This window comes from Hemiscyllium ocellatum, chromosome 32 (assembly GCF_020745735.1).
Source record: "Hemiscyllium ocellatum isolate sHemOce1 chromosome 32, sHemOce1.pat.X.cur, whole genome shotgun sequence".
Taxonomy (NCBI): Eukaryota; Metazoa; Chordata; class Chondrichthyes; order Orectolobiformes; family Hemiscylliidae; genus Hemiscyllium; species Hemiscyllium ocellatum.
In genome coordinates this window covers 33,611,985-33,631,517 of record NC_083432.1, presented here as the reverse complement: position 1 = coordinate 33,631,517, position 19,533 = coordinate 33,611,985, and the positions used below count along the sequence as shown (strand labels likewise).

Below are 19,533 nucleotides of genomic sequence, written 5' to 3'. Positions count from 1 at the left end.
CTAGTTATTAAGGGCAATCTCTTCTGATTAGGTTTTCTGCATAGTTTAGTTCAGATGTTGATACTTTCAGAACTTTGGTGCTACCTTTATGTTTAGCTTATTTTTCCCAATAAAATGAGTATCCATCATTTCTAAAGTGGCTGCAATAGTGCAGTACTTAGCTAAAACATTCACTCACTCTCTAAGGCTCAGTTTCTGAAAAGGTGCAGCATCTGGATCCAAAAACTACTTTGAGTCCATTTAGAACAAACCACTTTGTTAAAAACCTGAAATTGTAGCAACAGCTGTGAAGCAGCAACTTGTAATCATAACATTTTTATTAAGCAATAATATTTGAGCTAGCAAAAAAGAGTGAAGTACGCCTGTTCTGGTATGCTACTTTGCAAACTTTCACTTTGTCTATAATTGATAACTGCTTCATTTTCCAGAGATTAATATTGGAGGCCACAATGGGAAAAAGCAATATTGTTTATCAACCCCAGTATACATTTTTAGAACACTCAATGCATCATACAAGGTTCCACATGGTAGACTAGTTAGCAAGGTTAGATTACATAGAATACAGAGAGAGAGCTAGCTATTTGGATACAGAATTGGCTCGAAGGCAGGAGACAGAGGGTGGTGGAGGAGGATTGCTTTTCAGACTGGAGGCCTGTGACCATTGGTGTGCCACAAGGATCAGTGCTATGTCCCCTGTTTTTTGTCATTTCTGTAAATGATTTGAATGTGAACATAGGAGGTATAGTTAGTAAGTTTGCAGATGACACTAAAAGTGGTGGTGTAGTGGAGAGTCAAGAAGGTTACCTCAGATTACAACAGGATGTTGATCAGATAGCTCAATGGGCTGAGGAGTGGCAGATGGAGTTTAGACAAATGTACATTTTGCAAAGGCAAATCACAGCAGGACTTATACACTGAATGGGAAGGTCCTGGGAAGTGTTGCTGAACAAAGAGACCTTGGAGATAGGTTCATAGTTTCAAATTGGAGTCACAGGTAGAAAGGATAGTAAAGAAAGCATTTGGCATGCTTGCTTTTATTGGTCAGGGTATTGAGTATACAAGTTGGGAGATCATGTTGTGGCTGTACAGAACAATGGTTAGGTCACTTTTGGAATTCTGCATGCATTCTGGTTTTCCTGTTTTTTGAAGGATGTTGTGAAACTTGAAAGGGTTCAGAAAAGATTTACAAGGATGTTGCCAGGAGTGGTGGTTTGAGCTGAGTGGGCTGAGGCAATTTTTCCTAGAGCATCGGAGGCATAGCCAAAGTCTTTGCCCAAGGCAGAGGATCTAAAGGGTATAGGTGAGAGGGGAAAGATTTAAAAGGGACTTAAGTGGCTTCGTTTTTGTGAAGAGGATGGTGCCTACATGGAATGAGCTGCCAGAGGAAGTGATGGAGGCTGGTACAATTACAACAATTAGAAATCACCTGGATATATGAATACGAAAGGTTTAGAGGGATATGGACCAAATACTGGTAAACGGAACTCGATCAATTTATGATATCTGATCGACATGGATGAGTTGGACTGAGGGGTTGTTTCTGTGCTGTACAACTCTATGACTCGAAGAGTTTCCCAGTTTCTCTTCACTCAAATAATATACAGCCATACTATTCCTCCTACCAAAGTGGGAATTTCCATCTCACCTGCCAAATCTTTGACCATTCTCTTAACCTATGTCAACCGTTGCAGACTCATTTATATCCTCATGACAACCGATTTTATTTTTCTGTCATCAAATTTAGCCACAATACATTTGGTCACTTCTTCCAAGTCATTGATGTAGATTGTAAATAGTTGATGCCCCAGAACTGATCCATGAGGCAATCCATTAGTAATGTCTTTCCAAACTGAAAATGACCCATTTATCTCTCGTGTTTGCTTCCTGTTAACTAGTCAACCCTCAGTTCAGTCTAATGTTGTCACCTAAACCATGAGTTCTTATTATATGCATTAGTCTTTGATGTGGCACTTTTCAAATCCATTTAATTCTTGTAGTGTGATCCCATATTGAATAATGGTTAGTGATTATTTCGGCAACCTTAATTAGGAAAACCTTTACAACCGCCTTTAGTATTTTTTAAAAATACTTTTTTCCTTTTCCCTGGGAAGATAACTAAAGGACATGGTTCTTGTGAATCAAGCTGCCAATCAAAGGCTCCCAGTTCCTGTGCAACTTTTCTTCTTTGCATGTCTCTGGATGTCTGGGTCTTTAGGATGTGCCCATAATTCTCTTAAAAGTTTTCTGGAAGGTGTCCTTAAGCACAGGATCCAAACTAATATAGATTTTATGCAATATGTAGTCATAATTCAGTGCTTGAATTCTTTATCATATTTCTTACATCTTTTCTTTTTAAGACCACCAAAACATGATCAAGAAAAAGCCAAGCTCAGGCAACAGGTAGGATACAAATAACTAAAACTTTTGAAAATGTTTTCACCAAGCCTTGACAGTAAGTCAGCTCCTTGGATGTGTCATGTCATCTGCATTCTGATGAAAGTCTCCTAGAGCTTTCTACTTTGAGTTTTAGCATTGCAAAAAATGGCAGATAGGAAACATTTCAAAGATGCCCTCATAGTCTCCTTGAAAAAATGCAACATTCCCACTGATTGGGAATATCTTACCATTGAGGCAGACAAACTGATGAGTCAGCATCTGCAAAGTTCTCAATCATTTCAGGAATCTTTGAGCTGAGGCTAATTACAAACAACAAAACAAATATGTGAAAACCTGAGTATCACACCCACTCACATCTTTAAGTATTTTAACACCACCTGCCATATTCGTGGCAGGGTGTGCAGTTCCATCCTGAGTCACCTCAGGACTCTCAACTGTGGGGTGGAAGAAATTCATCCTTAGTCCTGTGGAATTGTCTAAGAGAAAATGGTAAAACAACATTGATCCTGGACTACCTATAGCCACATAACTCTAATAGTAGACAGTTTTAGCCACTGAATTAAACTAGTTTGCTATTGTAGTAACGCACCAACATTTCAGCACAAAACCCAACGGTTAAAAGGTGTAAAATGCAGTTAACAACTAGGATGTCATCTCTTTGAACTAGTACAATAAACATAATTAACGAATGACCTTGAGTTGTTTTCCCCTATAATGGCTAAAGTTTTACTGGCACGTTGAATGAAAGAAATACTTTTTGCCAGTGCCTCATTACATTTCTCAGAAATTACTCCAATACTTCATAATCTCCAGTTCTGGGCACTGTGGTTTAGAAAGGATGTAAAAGCATTAGAGAGTGGACAGAAAAGATTCATGAGGATGGTTCCAGAGATGTTAAACTTCTGAGGATAGGTTGAAGAGACTAGGGCTACTTACTTTAAAAAGCCGAGAGGAGATTTAATAGAGATATTCAAAATAATGTGGGTGCTGAATAGAATTGATAAAGAGAAACTATTCTCATTCATGTACATATGAAGAACGAGAGGGAATAGGTTTAAAATAATAACTTAGTAAAGGCAACAAAAGCCACAAAAGAAGAAACTATTTCACTCTGTGAGTGATTTAGACTTGTAATGCACTGCCTGAAAATAGTGGACCATTTATTAACTGTAAAGGAAGAATGTGCAGCATTATTGGGAGAATGCAGAAGAATGAAATGCACATGCTGAGAGCAAATTCTGACACAATGGACAGAACGGCCTCCTTCAATACCGTAGCAATTGTGTGAATACCATGAATTACTTTCACGTGCAGTTACTGTGGTTATATAGTGATGCAATAAAATGCCACTATGTTCTCAACAGTGTTGAATGAGAGATTAGAGTGGCTAAAGAATGAGGAGACTTTCTTTTGCTCTCTTTTTGAATAGTGCCAAATGTTTAATAATGTTTGCCTGAATGCATTGAAATAGTCAAATGAAATTTCAGTGAATGTATCATTGGGAATATCTCTGACAGTATAACACTCCCTTATTATGATATTAAAGTGTTAGACTCTGTTATTAGGTCCACAAGTTCTTGCTCTAAGACTGGATTAGGACCAAACCAAACCGAAATTTGAGGTGAAGTGGACCAGAATAGAATTTGTAATGATAATCTTTTGGTAATGAGTGTATAACTTATCTTGTCAATTTCTGATACTTTGATTGCCAGGAAAACAAGAAACTCAAACTGATTTTGAGCAAATCATTATTCTATCACAGATCTGAGCAAATAATTGAAGAGGAAAACTTCAAAATTGTTGCTGTAAAAAATTATAAGAATGTAACATGATGCTCTTGGCATTGAAGGAGTTAGAATTTGTTTGAATGTCTGAAATTGTTCAGTCATGATCCCAAATGAGTTGGATAACATACAAAGGTAGTGGATAGAAATTTAATTTAGTTTGTCAATATATAATTTAAGAAGGTTTTTTCAATTTTAAGTTGTAGTATAACTTCAATTGTTCTTGTAGAAGCTTGAGTTCCAACGTGTACAGATTGAAAATGAAAATATCATAATGTTGGAGAGGTTGGCTGATATAATGGCTCCCCGCTCAGGAGGACCCAGCTGGAGTGACTACAAGAAAGGAAAGTAGGTCATTGTTTTTATGCTATTTCTGTTTTTTTTTCTGAATTATTTACATTACCCTTCTAAATACCAACTCCTCCTTGCCTACTTTCATTTATCAAGTTCTTGCTTGACTTTTAAATTACCCATTGCTTTTGAAATTCTCTCCGAAGCTTGATTATCAGTATGGATCCTAGAATGGCCTCACAAAGCTATTTATTTTTACATACATTTCTCACCTTCAGATCTCCATTATTTAAATTAAATTATTTCCCTTGGTTCTGGGTATCTTAAAAATGTTTGTGAAAATTTAGTTCTCTTTTCATTTTCAAATGATTTACTCAATAATATAGATTTGATTACACTTTGTAATGGATAGTAAAAGCAGAAAGTGCTGGAGAAACTCAGCAGGTCTGGAAGTATCTGTGGAGAGAGAACCAGCATTAATGTTTTAAATCCTAATTGACTCTTCTTCCGAATTGTTTGCAAGTGGGTCACAAAGTGGAGTCATTTTGGACTCAAAACATTAACTCTGTTTCTGTCTTCACCTGTGCTGTCAGACCTCTTCACATTTCCAGCATCTGCACTATTTTGCTTTGTTCTATGTTAATAATGTTTGCTTTCTTTCAGATAGTTTCACGCTTTGGTTAATGATTCATTTAGAGGTCTTATTAATTCACATATTATCCAAGGATTTGTCCTGTCTTTTTCCAGATAAGTGGTCACCTCTGTTCCAATATTACTCATTATCCTGATGACACTTCCTTTCTAAGGTTGTGAGTTCCTTCTGATTTTATGCCCTTATTTCTTGCTCTAGCTTAATGACTGACTGTTTTTACTAGTGCAATCTGGCCGGGAGCTGGTGCTTTGGCTATTGTAACTGTGGAATGAGATTTATTTTTACTTGTGGCAGCCTTTGAAGCTGCCTGAATTCCTGAAAGCCAGGAGCATATCCTGATGTATCTGTATTGATGCAGCAGGGGCAGCTACTATATAGGCTTAAAGAATGCTGTAACTGGCAGCAAGAAATAGGCAGTGGTATATTTCCCCAAAGTATCTGAAGTCCAATTTTAAATGACCCACAGCAAATTCCTTAAAGCAAAGTAGGGTTTATTACTGGATTCAGAACTTAGCAGAATGATTCACGACACACATTTAAACACACATCCATTCAAGAAGAAAGGAAAGGTATTTACAAATTATTTAAGATCAAAGATATTAGAATTAGTTCATATGAATTAAAAGTAAGTCATTGCCTAGTTGAGTTTCTTGCAGTTGGCTGTGCAAAGCAGTTTCTTTCAGAGGAGCTGTGATGCGATCACATTTCTGATAAAGGTATAGCAGTTATAAACAGGGAAATTTGTTAACTTTGCAGACTAAACAAGTTTTTTTGCTTGAAATCAGGTTTTGAGGGATATTGAGATCAAAGAAAAGTGTATCGCAAAGCCTGGGGCTGCCTTCACTTTTGGTGTTCCAAGCAGACTGATGAACGATGCACAAAGCTACTCTAGTTAAAAGTGATTCAAAAATAGCAACTGTTTCAGTCATGTGACAGGGTTGTCTTGCAAATGCACTCAGCTGACAACGTCGTTTTGATATTCCTTCATCAGAAACTTTTCTGACTGTTGAGACATTTGTACCAATCAAACAGTAATCTGTTTGGATGGTCTCCTTGGTTCAGAATTGGCTGAAGGCAGTGTCTTGTCAAAAAGACTATTGTCTTTTATGTTAGCTCGGGTTGGAATGTTCATCCAGTCAGTGACATTCGAGAATGAGGGAACCATTTATATTCTGGTTACTGCTAGTCAAAACTTTTGGTGAACTGACATTATGTAATCAGTAGCATCCAAGTTGTCAATTGAGAAAAGTATTAAGTTTTAAAAAAAGCTAAGCAAGAGAATATAGTTTTCATAAATCAATTTAGATCTCTCTCTTCTTACCCTGTGCGTATTAAAAGTTAACACAAGTAGCGTCCACCTGTTCTTCTTCAAGAAGCCTCAATTAAACTGAAGTGGATACCTGGTGTAATTGATTTGAAATAGTTTGTATTTCAAAGATACGGTTTCTTTGTTTTCTGCAACTCCACTATACACCTTCTAGGAGTGACGATCACCAACAGTCTGTCCTGAGCCATCCACGTTGATGCAATGCTCAAGAAGACATGTGAATGCCTCTTCTACCTCAGGAAGCATGTCATAAGGACTCTCTCTAACTTTTATAGATTCAGCATAGAAAGTATTTTATTTGGATGCGCCACAGCTTGATATAGCAACTACCTTTCCAGGATTGTAAGAAATTACAGAAAGTTGCAAACACAGCCCAGACCATCATGCAAACCAACCTTCCATCCATTGACTCCATCTATACTTTTCAATGCCTCTCAAAGGCAGCTAACACCACCAAAGACCCCTCCCACCTTGGTTATAATCTCATTCAATCTCTTCCATTAGGTAGAAGATACAAGAGCTTAAACACACATACGAACAGATTCAAGAACAGCTTCTTCCCTGCTGTTATTAGACTTCTGAATGGACCTCTCAAATTTCAAACCTAACGTTAATTTTGCATTTTGTACACCTTCTTTGCAGCTGTAATTTGTATTCCTTGCTCTGTTCAATAACTCTATGATCTTTGTATATTAAGAGCTGCAATTACTCCATGCAAAACAAAGCTTTTCTGTGTAATTAGGTACATGTGACAACAATAAATCAAATCAATCAAATTAATGGCTTGAAGTTAGTGGTGTGAAGGAGGGAAATTCATTGATGAAGCAGCTGAAAGTGGTTGGGCTTAGAACACTATCCTAAGGAGCTCCTGCAGAGATGTCCAGGAACTGAGATGACTGACCTCCAACATCCACAACCATTTTTCTCTGTGTCAACTATGACTCCAACCAGCACAAAGTCTATCCCCTGATTCTCATTGAGTACACTTTTGCTAGAACTCCTTGACTCCACACTTGGTAGAATGTGGCTTTGATGTCAAGGGCTATCTCTGTCACCTCACCTCTGGAATTCAGCTCTTTTGTCCATATTTGAACATGGTTGTAATGAGGTCAGGTCCTGGCAGAACCCAAACTGGGCAGTAAGCATGTTATTGCTAAGCAGGCCCTTGCTTTATAGCACTGTTGATGACAATATTCATCACTTTACTGATGATTAAAAGCACACTGTACACTTATGGGGTAGTCATTAGCCAGGTTGCATTTGTCCTGCTTCTTATGTACAGGACATACCTACTATGCATCAAAGATTCTTAGCATCTTCCAAACCCACAACTACTTTGATCTAGAAGGACAAGGTGTATTTCTGGCTTGGAAATATACCATCATTACTTCACTGTTGCTGGATCAAAATCCTGAGAGCCCTCCCTAAGAGCATTGTGGCTCCACATCAAGTACAGCACATGGACTGCAGCGGTTCAAGAAGACTGCTCACCACCACCTCAAGGGCAACTAAGGATAGACAATAAATGCTGGCCAGCCAACAACACCTGTGTCCCACAGGTGAATAAAGCAAAAAAAAAGTCATATTTTTGTAGAAATGGGTCAAGTATGGAATATACTTTTGAGGAATTGATGGATGTGGGTACAATTACAATGATTAAAAGATATTTTAATAAGAACATGAACAGGAAAGGTTTGGAGGGATATGGGCCAGGAGCAGACAGGTGGGGATTATGTTCAGCCAGGACTGGTTGGACTGAAGGGTCTGTTTCCATGGTGTATGAGTCTATGACTCCATGAGAATTAGAAAGTCTGTTTAAGTTATCTGGATATTTACTTTGAAAGGAGACAGTTTTGGTTTGGTATGGATTGAATCTCACAGGATTGTGAAAGCCAGCGGGAGTTGCTTTTTAGTGAGGCCTGCCCTTAAGTAGTGAAAATACTAACTTTATCATTCAGGGAATGTAGGCAGGACTCAAGATCAGTTTGGAATTAGTAAACAAATGAAAGATTAGAGACCTACGGAGCAACTTTTTCATGCAGAGGGTGGCATGTGTCTGGAATGACCTGCCAGAGGAAGTAGTGGAGGCTGGTACAATTGCAACATTTAAGAGGCATTTGGATGGGTATATGAATGGGAAGGTTTGGAAGGATATGAGCCAGGTGCTGGCAGGTGAGACTAGATTGGGTTGGGATATCTGGTTGGCATGGACAGGTTGGACCAAAGGGTCTGTTTCCATGCTGTACATCTCTATGACTCTATGCCTCTATAATTCTACAGTAATCCTCAGAGAGCCTTGAGGCAGAAAGCAGTCAGCAAAGTTAGCTTTGAAACTTTGAGAGTGCAGTTGTCTTTCTGTTGGTAACCAGATCAAGATGTTGAGGTATCCACGTTTGCAAGGTATGAAATAAATGTTGGAAGGTTTCCTAGTCAAAAAAAAACTAATAGAAGGATCTCCATAAAATCTTACACTGGAAAATACCTAGAAATCTGGGGAGAATAAATGTAAACACTGGGGCTGTGTCATGCCTTATGAGATGATCACTAAAGTTGTGACTAAATATTAGTTTAATGCATAATTTAATTCTTTGGGGGAGTGGGGGGAGCTGGAAAAAACCTTGAATTGAGTTCATCGCATAAATAATTATAAAGTGTGCGGTTTAGTTTATTGTGCTTGGTTTAATTTTTCCAGCAAAGTTTGCATTTGTTTAAAAATATGAAACCTTTTGGTGTAGTTCTGTTTGGATTTCTCTCTGAACTTAACAGCCCTTGACAATTCCAGCATATTTATGTTTGATTTCTCTCTATGAATATTAGATGATCCAAATCTTTGCTGATTGTGTTCTTACTCAAAACAAGTCCTGTTGCCTATCACTCCAGTGCTCATAACCTATATTAGCTGCTAGTCTAGAAATGACTTTATACTTAAATTCTCATCCTTTTATTTTGCATAGAATTATTACGGTGGAGAAAGAGATCATTTGGCTCATTGGGTTTGTATCAGCTCTCTGAATATTTTAACTTATGCCAAACTCCTGGCTTTCCCTTAACACTGCTCATTCTTCCTATTTAAATAACCCAAAATGCACTCTTGAATGCCTCAGTTTAACCTGCCTCCACCACATTTCTAGGCAATGTATTCAAAAACCAGACCACTCGATGTGAAAAGGTTTGCTCTCACCTTGCATTTGCTCCCCTTGCAAAACTGTGTCCTCTGGTTCTTGATTATCATACAACTGGGAACAGTTCCCTTCAATCTATTCTCCTAACTGACGTTCCTCATCCCTGGATCCTTTCTTCTAAACCTCTTCTGCATGTTCTCCAGTGCATTAACATTGTTCCTAGAATTGTATACAATACTCCAGCTGAGGTCCATCCTTTGTCTCCAGTAGGTTCGCCCTAGCCTACTTGTTATTGTACTCTGGGACTCTATTAATGAAGTAGGAGAAAGTGAGGACTGTAGATGCTGGAGATCAGAATTGAGAGTGTGATGCTGGAAAAGCACTGCCGGTCAGGCAGCATCCAATGAGCAAGAGAATCGATGTTTTGGGCATAAACCCTTCATCAGGAAGGGCTTATGCCCGAAGTGTTGATTCGCCTGCTCATTAGATGCTGCCTGACCTGCTGTGCTTTACCAGCACCACACTCTCACCTCTAGTAATGAAGCCTAGCATACTGTATGCTTTATAAATAGCTCTATTTGTCTGTCCTGACTTACGCACATGTATATCTGTATATCTCTGCTCCTACATACTTTTTGAAATAGTGCTCTCTATTTTGTGCTGTCACACTATGTTTTTTATACCAAACTGTGTCACCTCTCACTCCCCACTTCATCTGCCACTTATCTGCCCGCTCCACCAATTTGTCAGTGTTCTTGTGAAGTTCTACACTGTCCAACTCACAGTTCACCATTTTTTCAAGTTTGTGTTGTTTGTAAACTGTGAAATTGTCCCCTGCCTATCAAGATCTAGACAAAATAGAGTTTTAGTCCTTCCATGGACCTGTTCCTTCTATATTTGTAATCTTCTCCAGCTCCACGATCCTTTGAGATGTTTTTACTTTTTAAATTCTGGTTTCTTGAGCATTATCAATATTAATCCTTCCAACAATGGTGACTCCACCTTCAATTGTCCAAGTCCAATGTTCTAGAATACCTATTGTACAATATTCCACTTCTCTATTTTCCTTTCTGTCTTTAATTATTTTTTAAAGCCTACTGCTTTTCAACCTTACACAGAAGCTGAACCAGATGACTAAATGTGCCATATTTTGTTTCATAATGCTCCTGTAAAAGCACCACATTATGCTTTACTAGGTCAAAGGGGCTATGTAAATATAATTTGGTTTGGGGGAGCAGACTTGAGGGGCCAAATGGCTTATTCCTGTTCATTTCTTATGTCTTTTCTATAAGCAACTTTGGTAAATTATTCACAAATGTTGCCATTTTTGTTTATTGGTAATCCATTTACATGTAGTTAACACATTAGATATATTTAGTATAATTTCTAATTGCTTATTTTAAAATTTTTTTGTTTTTCTGTAAGATTTAGTTACTTTTTAAAATTCATTTGCGCATATAATACATGATAACTGAACACTTTTTTTCACTATTGACGTCACATTATATTCATGATGCAAGTTGATGAAATGTTGATCTGAAGATCTGGAAAAATGGTATACTGAGAACAACCGAGCTCTCAATGCCGGAAAACCAAGGAACTCATTATTGATTTTCAGCAGGCTGCTACTTATGCCCCCCCCCGCCCCCCCAACACATTAACAGCATAGAGGTGGAATGAGCGAAGAGTGTCAAGCTCCTGGGAGTGGTCATCCACAACAAGCTTTCTTGGACTCTTCATGTGGACACCTGGTTACAAAGGCCCAACAACGTCTCTTCTTCCTCAGACAGCTGAGGAAATTTGGCAAGACAGTGAATATGCTTGCCACCTTTTATAGGTGCGCCATCGAGAGCATTCTGCCTGGATGTATCACTACCTGGTATGATAATTGTACCATTCAAGATTGGAGACGGTTACAGAGAGTGGTGAACTCGGCCCGGACAATCACAAAGGCCAACCTCTCATCTATTGAATCCATCTACCAGGCCCGTTGTCAAGGAAAGGTTGCCAGCATTCTCAAAGATCCATTCCCCCCAGCAATGTTTTCCTACAACCTCTAACGTCAGCGAGAAGGTACAGAAGCCTGAACACCCGCACCATCCGGTTTCATAATAGTTTCTACCTTACTGTGTTAGAATACTGAATGGACTCACAAACTCTTAACATTCACCATACCTGTGTTTTTGTTTTTGCTGCTGTTTATCTATTATTTACTTATCTATGCTACTTAATTATGTGATCTGCCTGTATTGCTCGCAAGACAAAGCTTTTCAGTGTGCCTCAGTACAAGTGACAACAAATTCAATTCAATTCATTAAGGGTGCGTCTGGACCTTGTGAGCATAGTCCAATGGTTTTATCACCTTGAGCAATGAAAGAATGTAACAGAAAGACATACGTGAAACAGAAAATGGGATGGAGGAATGAGAACTGAATGAACCAGGAAAGGAAAGCAGAAAAAACAACAAAAAATGAAATAATAAAACAAAAGATTATGAGCTTGTTTTCTTTAGAAATTGTTGCATTTATAGAGATTATAAGTGAATGAAAGTGTATTGTATGACATTTCCCAATGTTTTTTGACCTTAGGTTAAAAAAAATCAAGATCCATTTAGCTTACCTTTTAACAGCTGATAATGGGCTAGTTGCTGAACAATTTTTATGCATTAATTTACAGCAGCCCTTGAAATAGCACAAAGAAAGCCCCAGTAGTGAAAGATGTGGGGTTGGTATTCAACATGTCGTTTCTCAAGCTATTAATATTTTGTGTCCTACCTAGAATGTTATTTCCTGAAAATAACTTATTTAGTTTCTATTTCTAAATACCGCAACAACTTTATCTTCCTAAATTGACATGAGTATGGATGGCAGCACCAAAGATTACCCCAGCGCAGTTAAAAAGAGAAAACATTCTTAGAATCTCACTATCTCATGAAGGCGCACTCTTTGACTTTATTGGTCTCTTTACAAACCTCCAGGTGAATGTCATGTGAGCACCTGAAGAACCAAGGTTCTTTAAGGCATTACTAGTTTTAAGTGGCTGTGGTAAAAATGATTTTTAATATTGTCAAAAATATCACAATTTTACAAAAGGTAATAGTGAGGTTAATTGTGGAGTGACCCAAATCACCCAGCAATCTGTGCAAAATCAGAATTTATGAAACAGCTGGATGAACAGTGTGTTGGATTAATATTTTCTAATGGTGTGATTTCTGGCCAATTATTTATTGGCCAAAACTTTGGACAATGATGTAAGTATAATTTCCTCTGTGCTGTTCTAAGAAAGACTGTTAATGTGTATGGATTGTATTCTATGGGTTTGAAAATGAAATAAACATATTCAATAACAATAGACCATTACAATCACCTTAATGTGGGATTTGACTGAAAAACCGATTTCTTACAGATGGAGTACAATATCAATGACACAAGAGAAGCTGCCAAAAATTTCCCAAGAACCAAGGAGTGTAATGTCCAGAAAACCAATGCCAAGACAACAGAAGGTAAACTGCAATCATTTTTAACTGAAACAAAAACTATTGGGTCAAATCGTCTGGTCTCTTGATTTTTAGAGACAGGAGCTACAACTGATGATGCATGCGTGGATTCTATGCAAGTCCTAATGATCAGACCCACATGGGAATTGCTTGGAAAGTTTAAACTTCTAAGTGATAATTCTCTTTTTCCCCACATGAGATATCCCTTTTAATATGTGATTATACTATGTGGTTATTCCATATAACTCTTGTGGAACGCAGCGATTAAAGGGCTACAGCTCATCACCACCTTCTCAAGGGTAGCTGACCAGCCAATGATGTCCACATCCCAAAAGTGAATAAAAAAATCTTAGAGTAAACATAAATCATATTTATGAAGCATAACAATTTTAAAAAGCTTAATTTTCATAAAAAGTAACTTGTTCATGTTTGAAGTGCCAAATAAGTAGCCACATGACTTGGCATCCAATTGGCATTTTCAGTGGAAAATGTTTGGAGTTTGTTTTTCTGAGCTGACATTGCACAAATCTGTCACTCCTCAATGCAAAGTTGCCAATCCTTTTTTGTCGTAAAATTATACAATGGACAACTTGCTGAAATTTTTAAAAAACTGTCTGCACTATTTTACAATCACCACATTCACCGTCACATTTCCATCTTGTGGAATCATAGAATCCCAACAGTATGGAAACAAACCCTTCGGCTTAGCAAGTCCACACCAATGCTCCGAAGAGTAACTCATGCTACATTCTAAAAATATGCTCTAAACTAACCAACATTTATCTACCCCTGGATTATATCTGCAGTTCTCTGTATGTCTTATTTAACTGTCATAGATCTGACCTTCAAACTATAGCCCTTGTTATCCAAAGAGAAACCTTGAAGTAATCATCCAAATAGAATTCATGACCTTGATCAATTATGGTCTTGTTTCATTGTGAAGTGTAGAAGTGTCTTCTCATCCATATCACATTCAAAAATCTTTTTATTTATTTAACAATGTGATGGGAACAGATTTCTATTTCTATGAATGGGTATGAAACTTCTGAATACTTAAGGTCATGAACCTGGCCTGGATCAAGAGAAGGCCTTTGACAGGATATCGTAAATGAGAGAGGTTCTCTCCAAAATGGGTTTTGGGGACGGAATCTGCAATTGAATCTGACTGCTCTACACCAACATTGTTAGTACAGTTTTAATCAATGGGAATCAGAAAGCTTTCCAATCAAATCTGGAGTCAGGCAGGGCTACCCACTCTCTCCTGCCTTGTTTGTGTGCTGTATAGAGCCATTGCTGACTCCATCAGGAAAGATGTGAGCCTGAGAGGGGTGACTATTCCTGCCAGTGGCGCCTACTGGTTAAGGTCTTCCTGTATATGGAGGATGTCGCCGCTTTCTGCTCAGATCCACTGTCAGTGCACAGCCTCGTGCATCTGTGACCAGTTTGAACAGGCCTTGGGGGTTTGAAGTAAATAAGGCAAGAGGGAGGTCATGCTGTTGAAAACTGGGCCAACCAATCCTCTATCGCCTTCACCGTCAGGACAGACCACCAGTGAGTGCTGGGTTTGGAGGGGCTCGGACATACGCCAAGTCTTAGAAGGAGCATGTCACTAAGGTGTGCCAGAAATTGAGCAGATGGGAGCACCGGTCTCTCTACATGGTGGGTAAAAACCTGGTGATCAGATGTGAGGTACTCTCAGTGTTATTGTACGTGGCACAGCTTTGGCCTATTCACCGAACCTGCGCCACCGCAGTCACCCAGGCCATCTTTCACGTCATGTGGAGATTGAAGATGGATCACGTCCAAAGGAACACCGTGCACAAAGATCTGGACAAAGGGGTAAAAAACATCCAACACTATCCTCACCCTGATGGCCACCTTTGTGTGTGGCTGCATCAAGCTGTGCATGGATCCCTGGTACCAAACACCAAGTGTCACTAAGTACTGAGGTTTGACCTATCCCTGGTGTTGTGAAGGATGGACCTGGCCTCACTGCCGTGGAACACTGCAAATAATTTGACTATTCCATATCATCTGTCCTTCGTGGAGAAATTTCTGAAGGCAAACACCTTTGACCACAAGTCCATCAGAAAGTGGTCAGCATGTAGCATCCTTGAGATCCTGCAGGAAAAAGAGAGGGCGGATCCTGTTGAACGGTTCCCTGGGCAGACTGTCAAAGCCATTTAGCAAAATGCCCCATCTCCAGAACTTTCAAACAAGCACCAGGTCATTGCTTGGCTGGTGGCGAGAAAGGCACTGCCTGTGAGATCCTTTCTGCAGGCCCACACCCTCTGTGCCAACGCCGCTGCCCTCGAAGCAGCTGTGGAGGGGATGTACTGCCACACTCCCTTCTGGAATGTGCCTGTGCAAAGAATGTCTGGTGAGGAATGCAGTGGTGTTTGTTGAGGTTCATCCTGAGCAGTTCTGTGACATGCAGTGATGTGCTGTACAGTCTATTCCCTTCGGACGTACACTGAGACAAACATTGACATTGCCTGGAGGACCATCAACGGGGTCTGCCTGAAACGTGTTAGTCTTCAAGTTGAAGGAGTTGGCCTTGACTGAGTGTTGCAGTCTGGCACATTCCAAGGCCCAGGGCTCTGTGCTGAGGGATGCACTGAAGCTTGGGGCAACTGCCGCCAAGTCACAGTGGGGAAAGACCACTGTGTAGGGTCCTTCTGCCAAGGAATAACAGGGTTCCCTTCAGTAATTGGGCCCTGCTGATGCCTCAGCTAAATGCCAAGAGGTTGACTGTCAATATTGAGAATGGTGAACATCAAAGACCTAATTGATTCCCTGTAAGTTAAGAGAGCATCGATATGAATGGCTCCATTAACTGTACGGTACCTAAGATTTCTTTCTATGAATAAAGTATGTTTTTGCAGTAAATTAGGAAATAAAAATAATTGATTCCAAGATTACATTTCTTAGCCAAATAGATATTTTAAGATGTTGTAAGATAACTGTGCTGTCTCCTTGGCTAACGCAAAGATCATAACCTGATTTAGAGTCATAGAGATGTACAGCATGGCAACAGACCCTTCAGTCCAACTTGTCCATGCCAATCATGTATTCTAAATTAATCCCGTCCCATTTACCAGCATTTGGTCCATATCTCTCTAAATCATTCCTATTCATGTACCCATTCGGAAGCCTTTTAAATATTGTAATCAAACAAGCTTCCATCACTTCCTCTGGCAGCTCATTCCATGTATGCACCACCCTCCATGTGAAAAACACTCCCCTTAGGTTCTTTTAAATAGTTTCCCCTCTCACCTTAAACCAATGCTCTCTAGTTTTGGACTCTGCTACCCTGGGGAAAATACCTTGGCTATTCACCCTTTCCATGCCTCTCATGATTTTTACAAACCTTTATAAGGTCACACCTCAGCCTCCAAAATTCCAGGGTAAATAGCTTGAATAATGTTTATCATAATAAACACAGTCAGCTGTGTGACTTCATCATAGCCAGGTGAAGGTGAAATAGTGATGGAGTTTGCAAAACTGAAAAAAAAACCCTTGAACAAGAGAGGTTGTTTTGGCCTTTGATGTTTGAAATAATGCAGCTTCACTGCATGAATCTATGTTTTTTGTGTGTGGATCTAAACAGGCAGCAAGGGATCTTGCCAAAATTGAGGCAGGAAATATTGCCATTCTAGAAAAGCTGGCTTCAATAATGACCCCACGTGTCGGTGGTGCCACATGGAGCAACTTTGACTTCAAGAGGTAGGGAGATTTGACCTTTATATTGCTCCTAATATGTAGGGACCTTGTAAGTGGAATTAATTTGTTATAGTATTTATAAAGTGTGATCTTTAACCATTCAATGAAAACAAATACCAGTTCTTAAGGGAATAACCTTTAGTTAAATTCCCATCAGTCTTGTCGTATGCATTGCTCACTACAAGTAGTTGGCCTTCATTTGAAATCAGGGGAGGTGATGTAATGATAATGGTACAGAACCAGGGTCCCTAGAGGATGAGTTCAAATCTCATAATAGCTGCTGATGGAATTTAAGTCCAATTTGTTGGTAAGTATGGAATTAAAAATTAGCCTTAGTACTGGTGATACTGAAACTGTTGGATTGACGTAAAAATTATCTGTTTCAATCATGTCCCATAGGGCAAGAAATCTACTGTGCTTGCATGATCAGTCCTACCCGTGACTCTAGACTCTCAAAATGTGGTTAACTCTTAATTGCTCTCTGAAATGGGTTAGCAAGCCATTCAGTTATGCCAAAATGATATAGAAACAGACCTCTACCCTCTACCAGAGGAATAAAACTAAATGAATCACTGGTATCATCCTAAGCACCAGAAATGAAAATGGCACAACTTGTCTGGTTGACCTTGTAAAGTATTCCCAACTGATACCTGAGAAGCTTGCATCAAAATTGGGAGAGCTGTCAAACAGATTCATTGAGCAACATCTTGACATAATCATACTCACCACAGTTAGCCATCATCATTCCTAAGTGTATGGTAGTCTGATGTGTTGGTTATGAAACTCCTTAACACTTATATATTGTGTTCTGCTACCATTGTTTGTCATGCATATAGTCAGGATGTAGTAGAAGGCGAGACTGCAGATCAGAATCGCGAGTGTGGTGCTGGGCAGATGCTGCCTGACCTGCTGTGCTTTTCCACTACTGCACTCTCGACATATAGTCAGGATGGACACAGCAGAGGTGGTAATGTACTTTAAAATTGAAGGAAGTTGTCTTGGGAGTCTTGGGCGGCACGGTGGCACAGTGGTTAGCACTGCTGCCTCACAGCGCCTGAAGACCCGGGTCAATTCCCGACTCAGGCGACTGACTGTGTGGAGTTTGCACGTTCTCCCCGTGTCTGCGTGGGTTTCCTCCGGGTGCTCCGGTTTCCTCCCACAGTCCAAAGATGTGCGGGTCAGGTGAATTGGCCATGCTAAATTGCCCGTAGTGTTAGGTAAGGGGTAATGTAGGGGTATGGGTGGGTTTCGCTTCGGCGGGTCGGTGTGGACTTGTTGGGCCGAAGGGCCTGTTTCCACACTGTAAGTCTAATCTAATCTAACATTGTTTCTGGATCCCATGAATTCTCATCGCATCAGGTCAAACATAGACAATAAAAGTTCCTGCTTGTCTTCCACAGCAGGTGAATTAGTGCTGCTCCATAATGGAAGATTTACTGAGGGCAGCAAGGGCAAGGAATGCCATCCCACAGGATGGTTCACCAGAACCATGGCTGATAATACTGGTCAAGTGCTGAAGGAAGTATTTACCATATTGGACTTATAGTAGATTGTGAGGGAACCAAGAAGAAGAAAAGTCCCACTTGGTCTTGCCAATGTACTGGTCACAGATGTATTTATTCATGACCACAATGGTAGGAGTAGCCACCTATTAGAGACAAAGTCCCAGCTTCACACTGAGGATACTGTACAATGCACTTTATGACACTACCCCATGCTAAATGACATAGATTTAGAACAAATCTAATGGCTCCAAGCTGATTATTGATAAGGCTCTTTTCGCCATCAGCAATAACAGAACCGTGATCAACCATAATCTAACCTTATGACCCAGTGTATCTCTCATTCTGCTCTTACAATCAAGCCACAGGTCAACTGTGACAATATTAGGTGTACCTAAAAATGTTATGAAGCTCTAAACCAGGACTGTATTCATAGAATTCCCACAGTATGGAAACAGGCCATTTGACCCAATAGGTCCACACCAACTCTCTGGAGAGCATCCCACCCAGACTCGCTCCTCTACCTTCTACCAGCAACCCTACATTTCCCATGGCTAATCCATCTAACCAATACATCCCTGGACATTATGAGCAATTTAGCATTGCCAATCCACCTGCATATCTTTGAACTATGGGAGGAAACTGGAACGCCCGACAGAAATCCACGCAGACACAAGGAGAATGTGAAAACTCCACAAAGACAGTTGTCCAAGGCTAGAATTGAACCTGGGTCCCTGCCACCATATGTATGCCAAACAATGGCTGTCAGATGCTAGATACAGCTAAGTTATCCCACAACCTACACATCAGAAATCTCTGCTATGGTGCCACATTGGTCATGAATGATGATGAAGAGTTGAAAAGCTGACTGAAAGAAGGGAATTCACAAATATCTCACCCTCATGGTGAGGGAGCCCAGCACCTCAGTGAAAAAGACAATGATTAATCACTTGCATCTAATTTCAGCCAGAAGTACTGAGTGAATAATCCATCTCAGCCTTCTCCTGAGATCCCATACATCACAGATGTAAGTCTCCAACTAATTTACTTTGATCTACACGGTAATATGCAATTGTATATTGCCAAGACTATGGGCATTGACCACATTCTACTCGTCTTGCTGAAAACCTGTGATCCAGAACCAGCTCACCCCTAACTCAAGCTGCCCCAGTATAGTTTCAGCACTGGCGTCTCTCCAACTATTGCCCAGGTGTGTCTTGTCCACAAAAGAAGGCAAGT

The 19,533-nt window shown here is 39.8% G+C and overlaps 1 protein-coding gene across 2 annotated transcripts in view; it reads left to right on the top strand.

Moving 5' to 3' along the window:
* LOC132831027 (uncharacterized) overlaps positions 1-19,533 on the top strand; it is a 44,318-nt gene that overhangs the window by 2,626 nt on the left and 22,159 nt on the right. Inside the window, exons 2-5 of one of the 2 annotated variants that reach the window (XM_060849060.1) lie at positions 2,358-2,400; positions 4,411-4,529; positions 12,979-13,075; positions 16,680-16,795. In XM_060849060.1, coding sequence (XP_060705043.1) covers positions 4,456-4,529; positions 12,979-13,075; positions 16,680-16,795 — 287 coding nt within the window. In that variant the 5' untranslated portion in view covers positions 2,358-2,400; positions 4,411-4,455. The remainder of the gene's footprint in view (positions 1-2,357; positions 2,401-4,410; positions 4,530-12,978; positions 13,076-16,679; positions 16,796-19,533) is intronic. The other variant, XM_060849061.1, reaches the window with a different exon arrangement.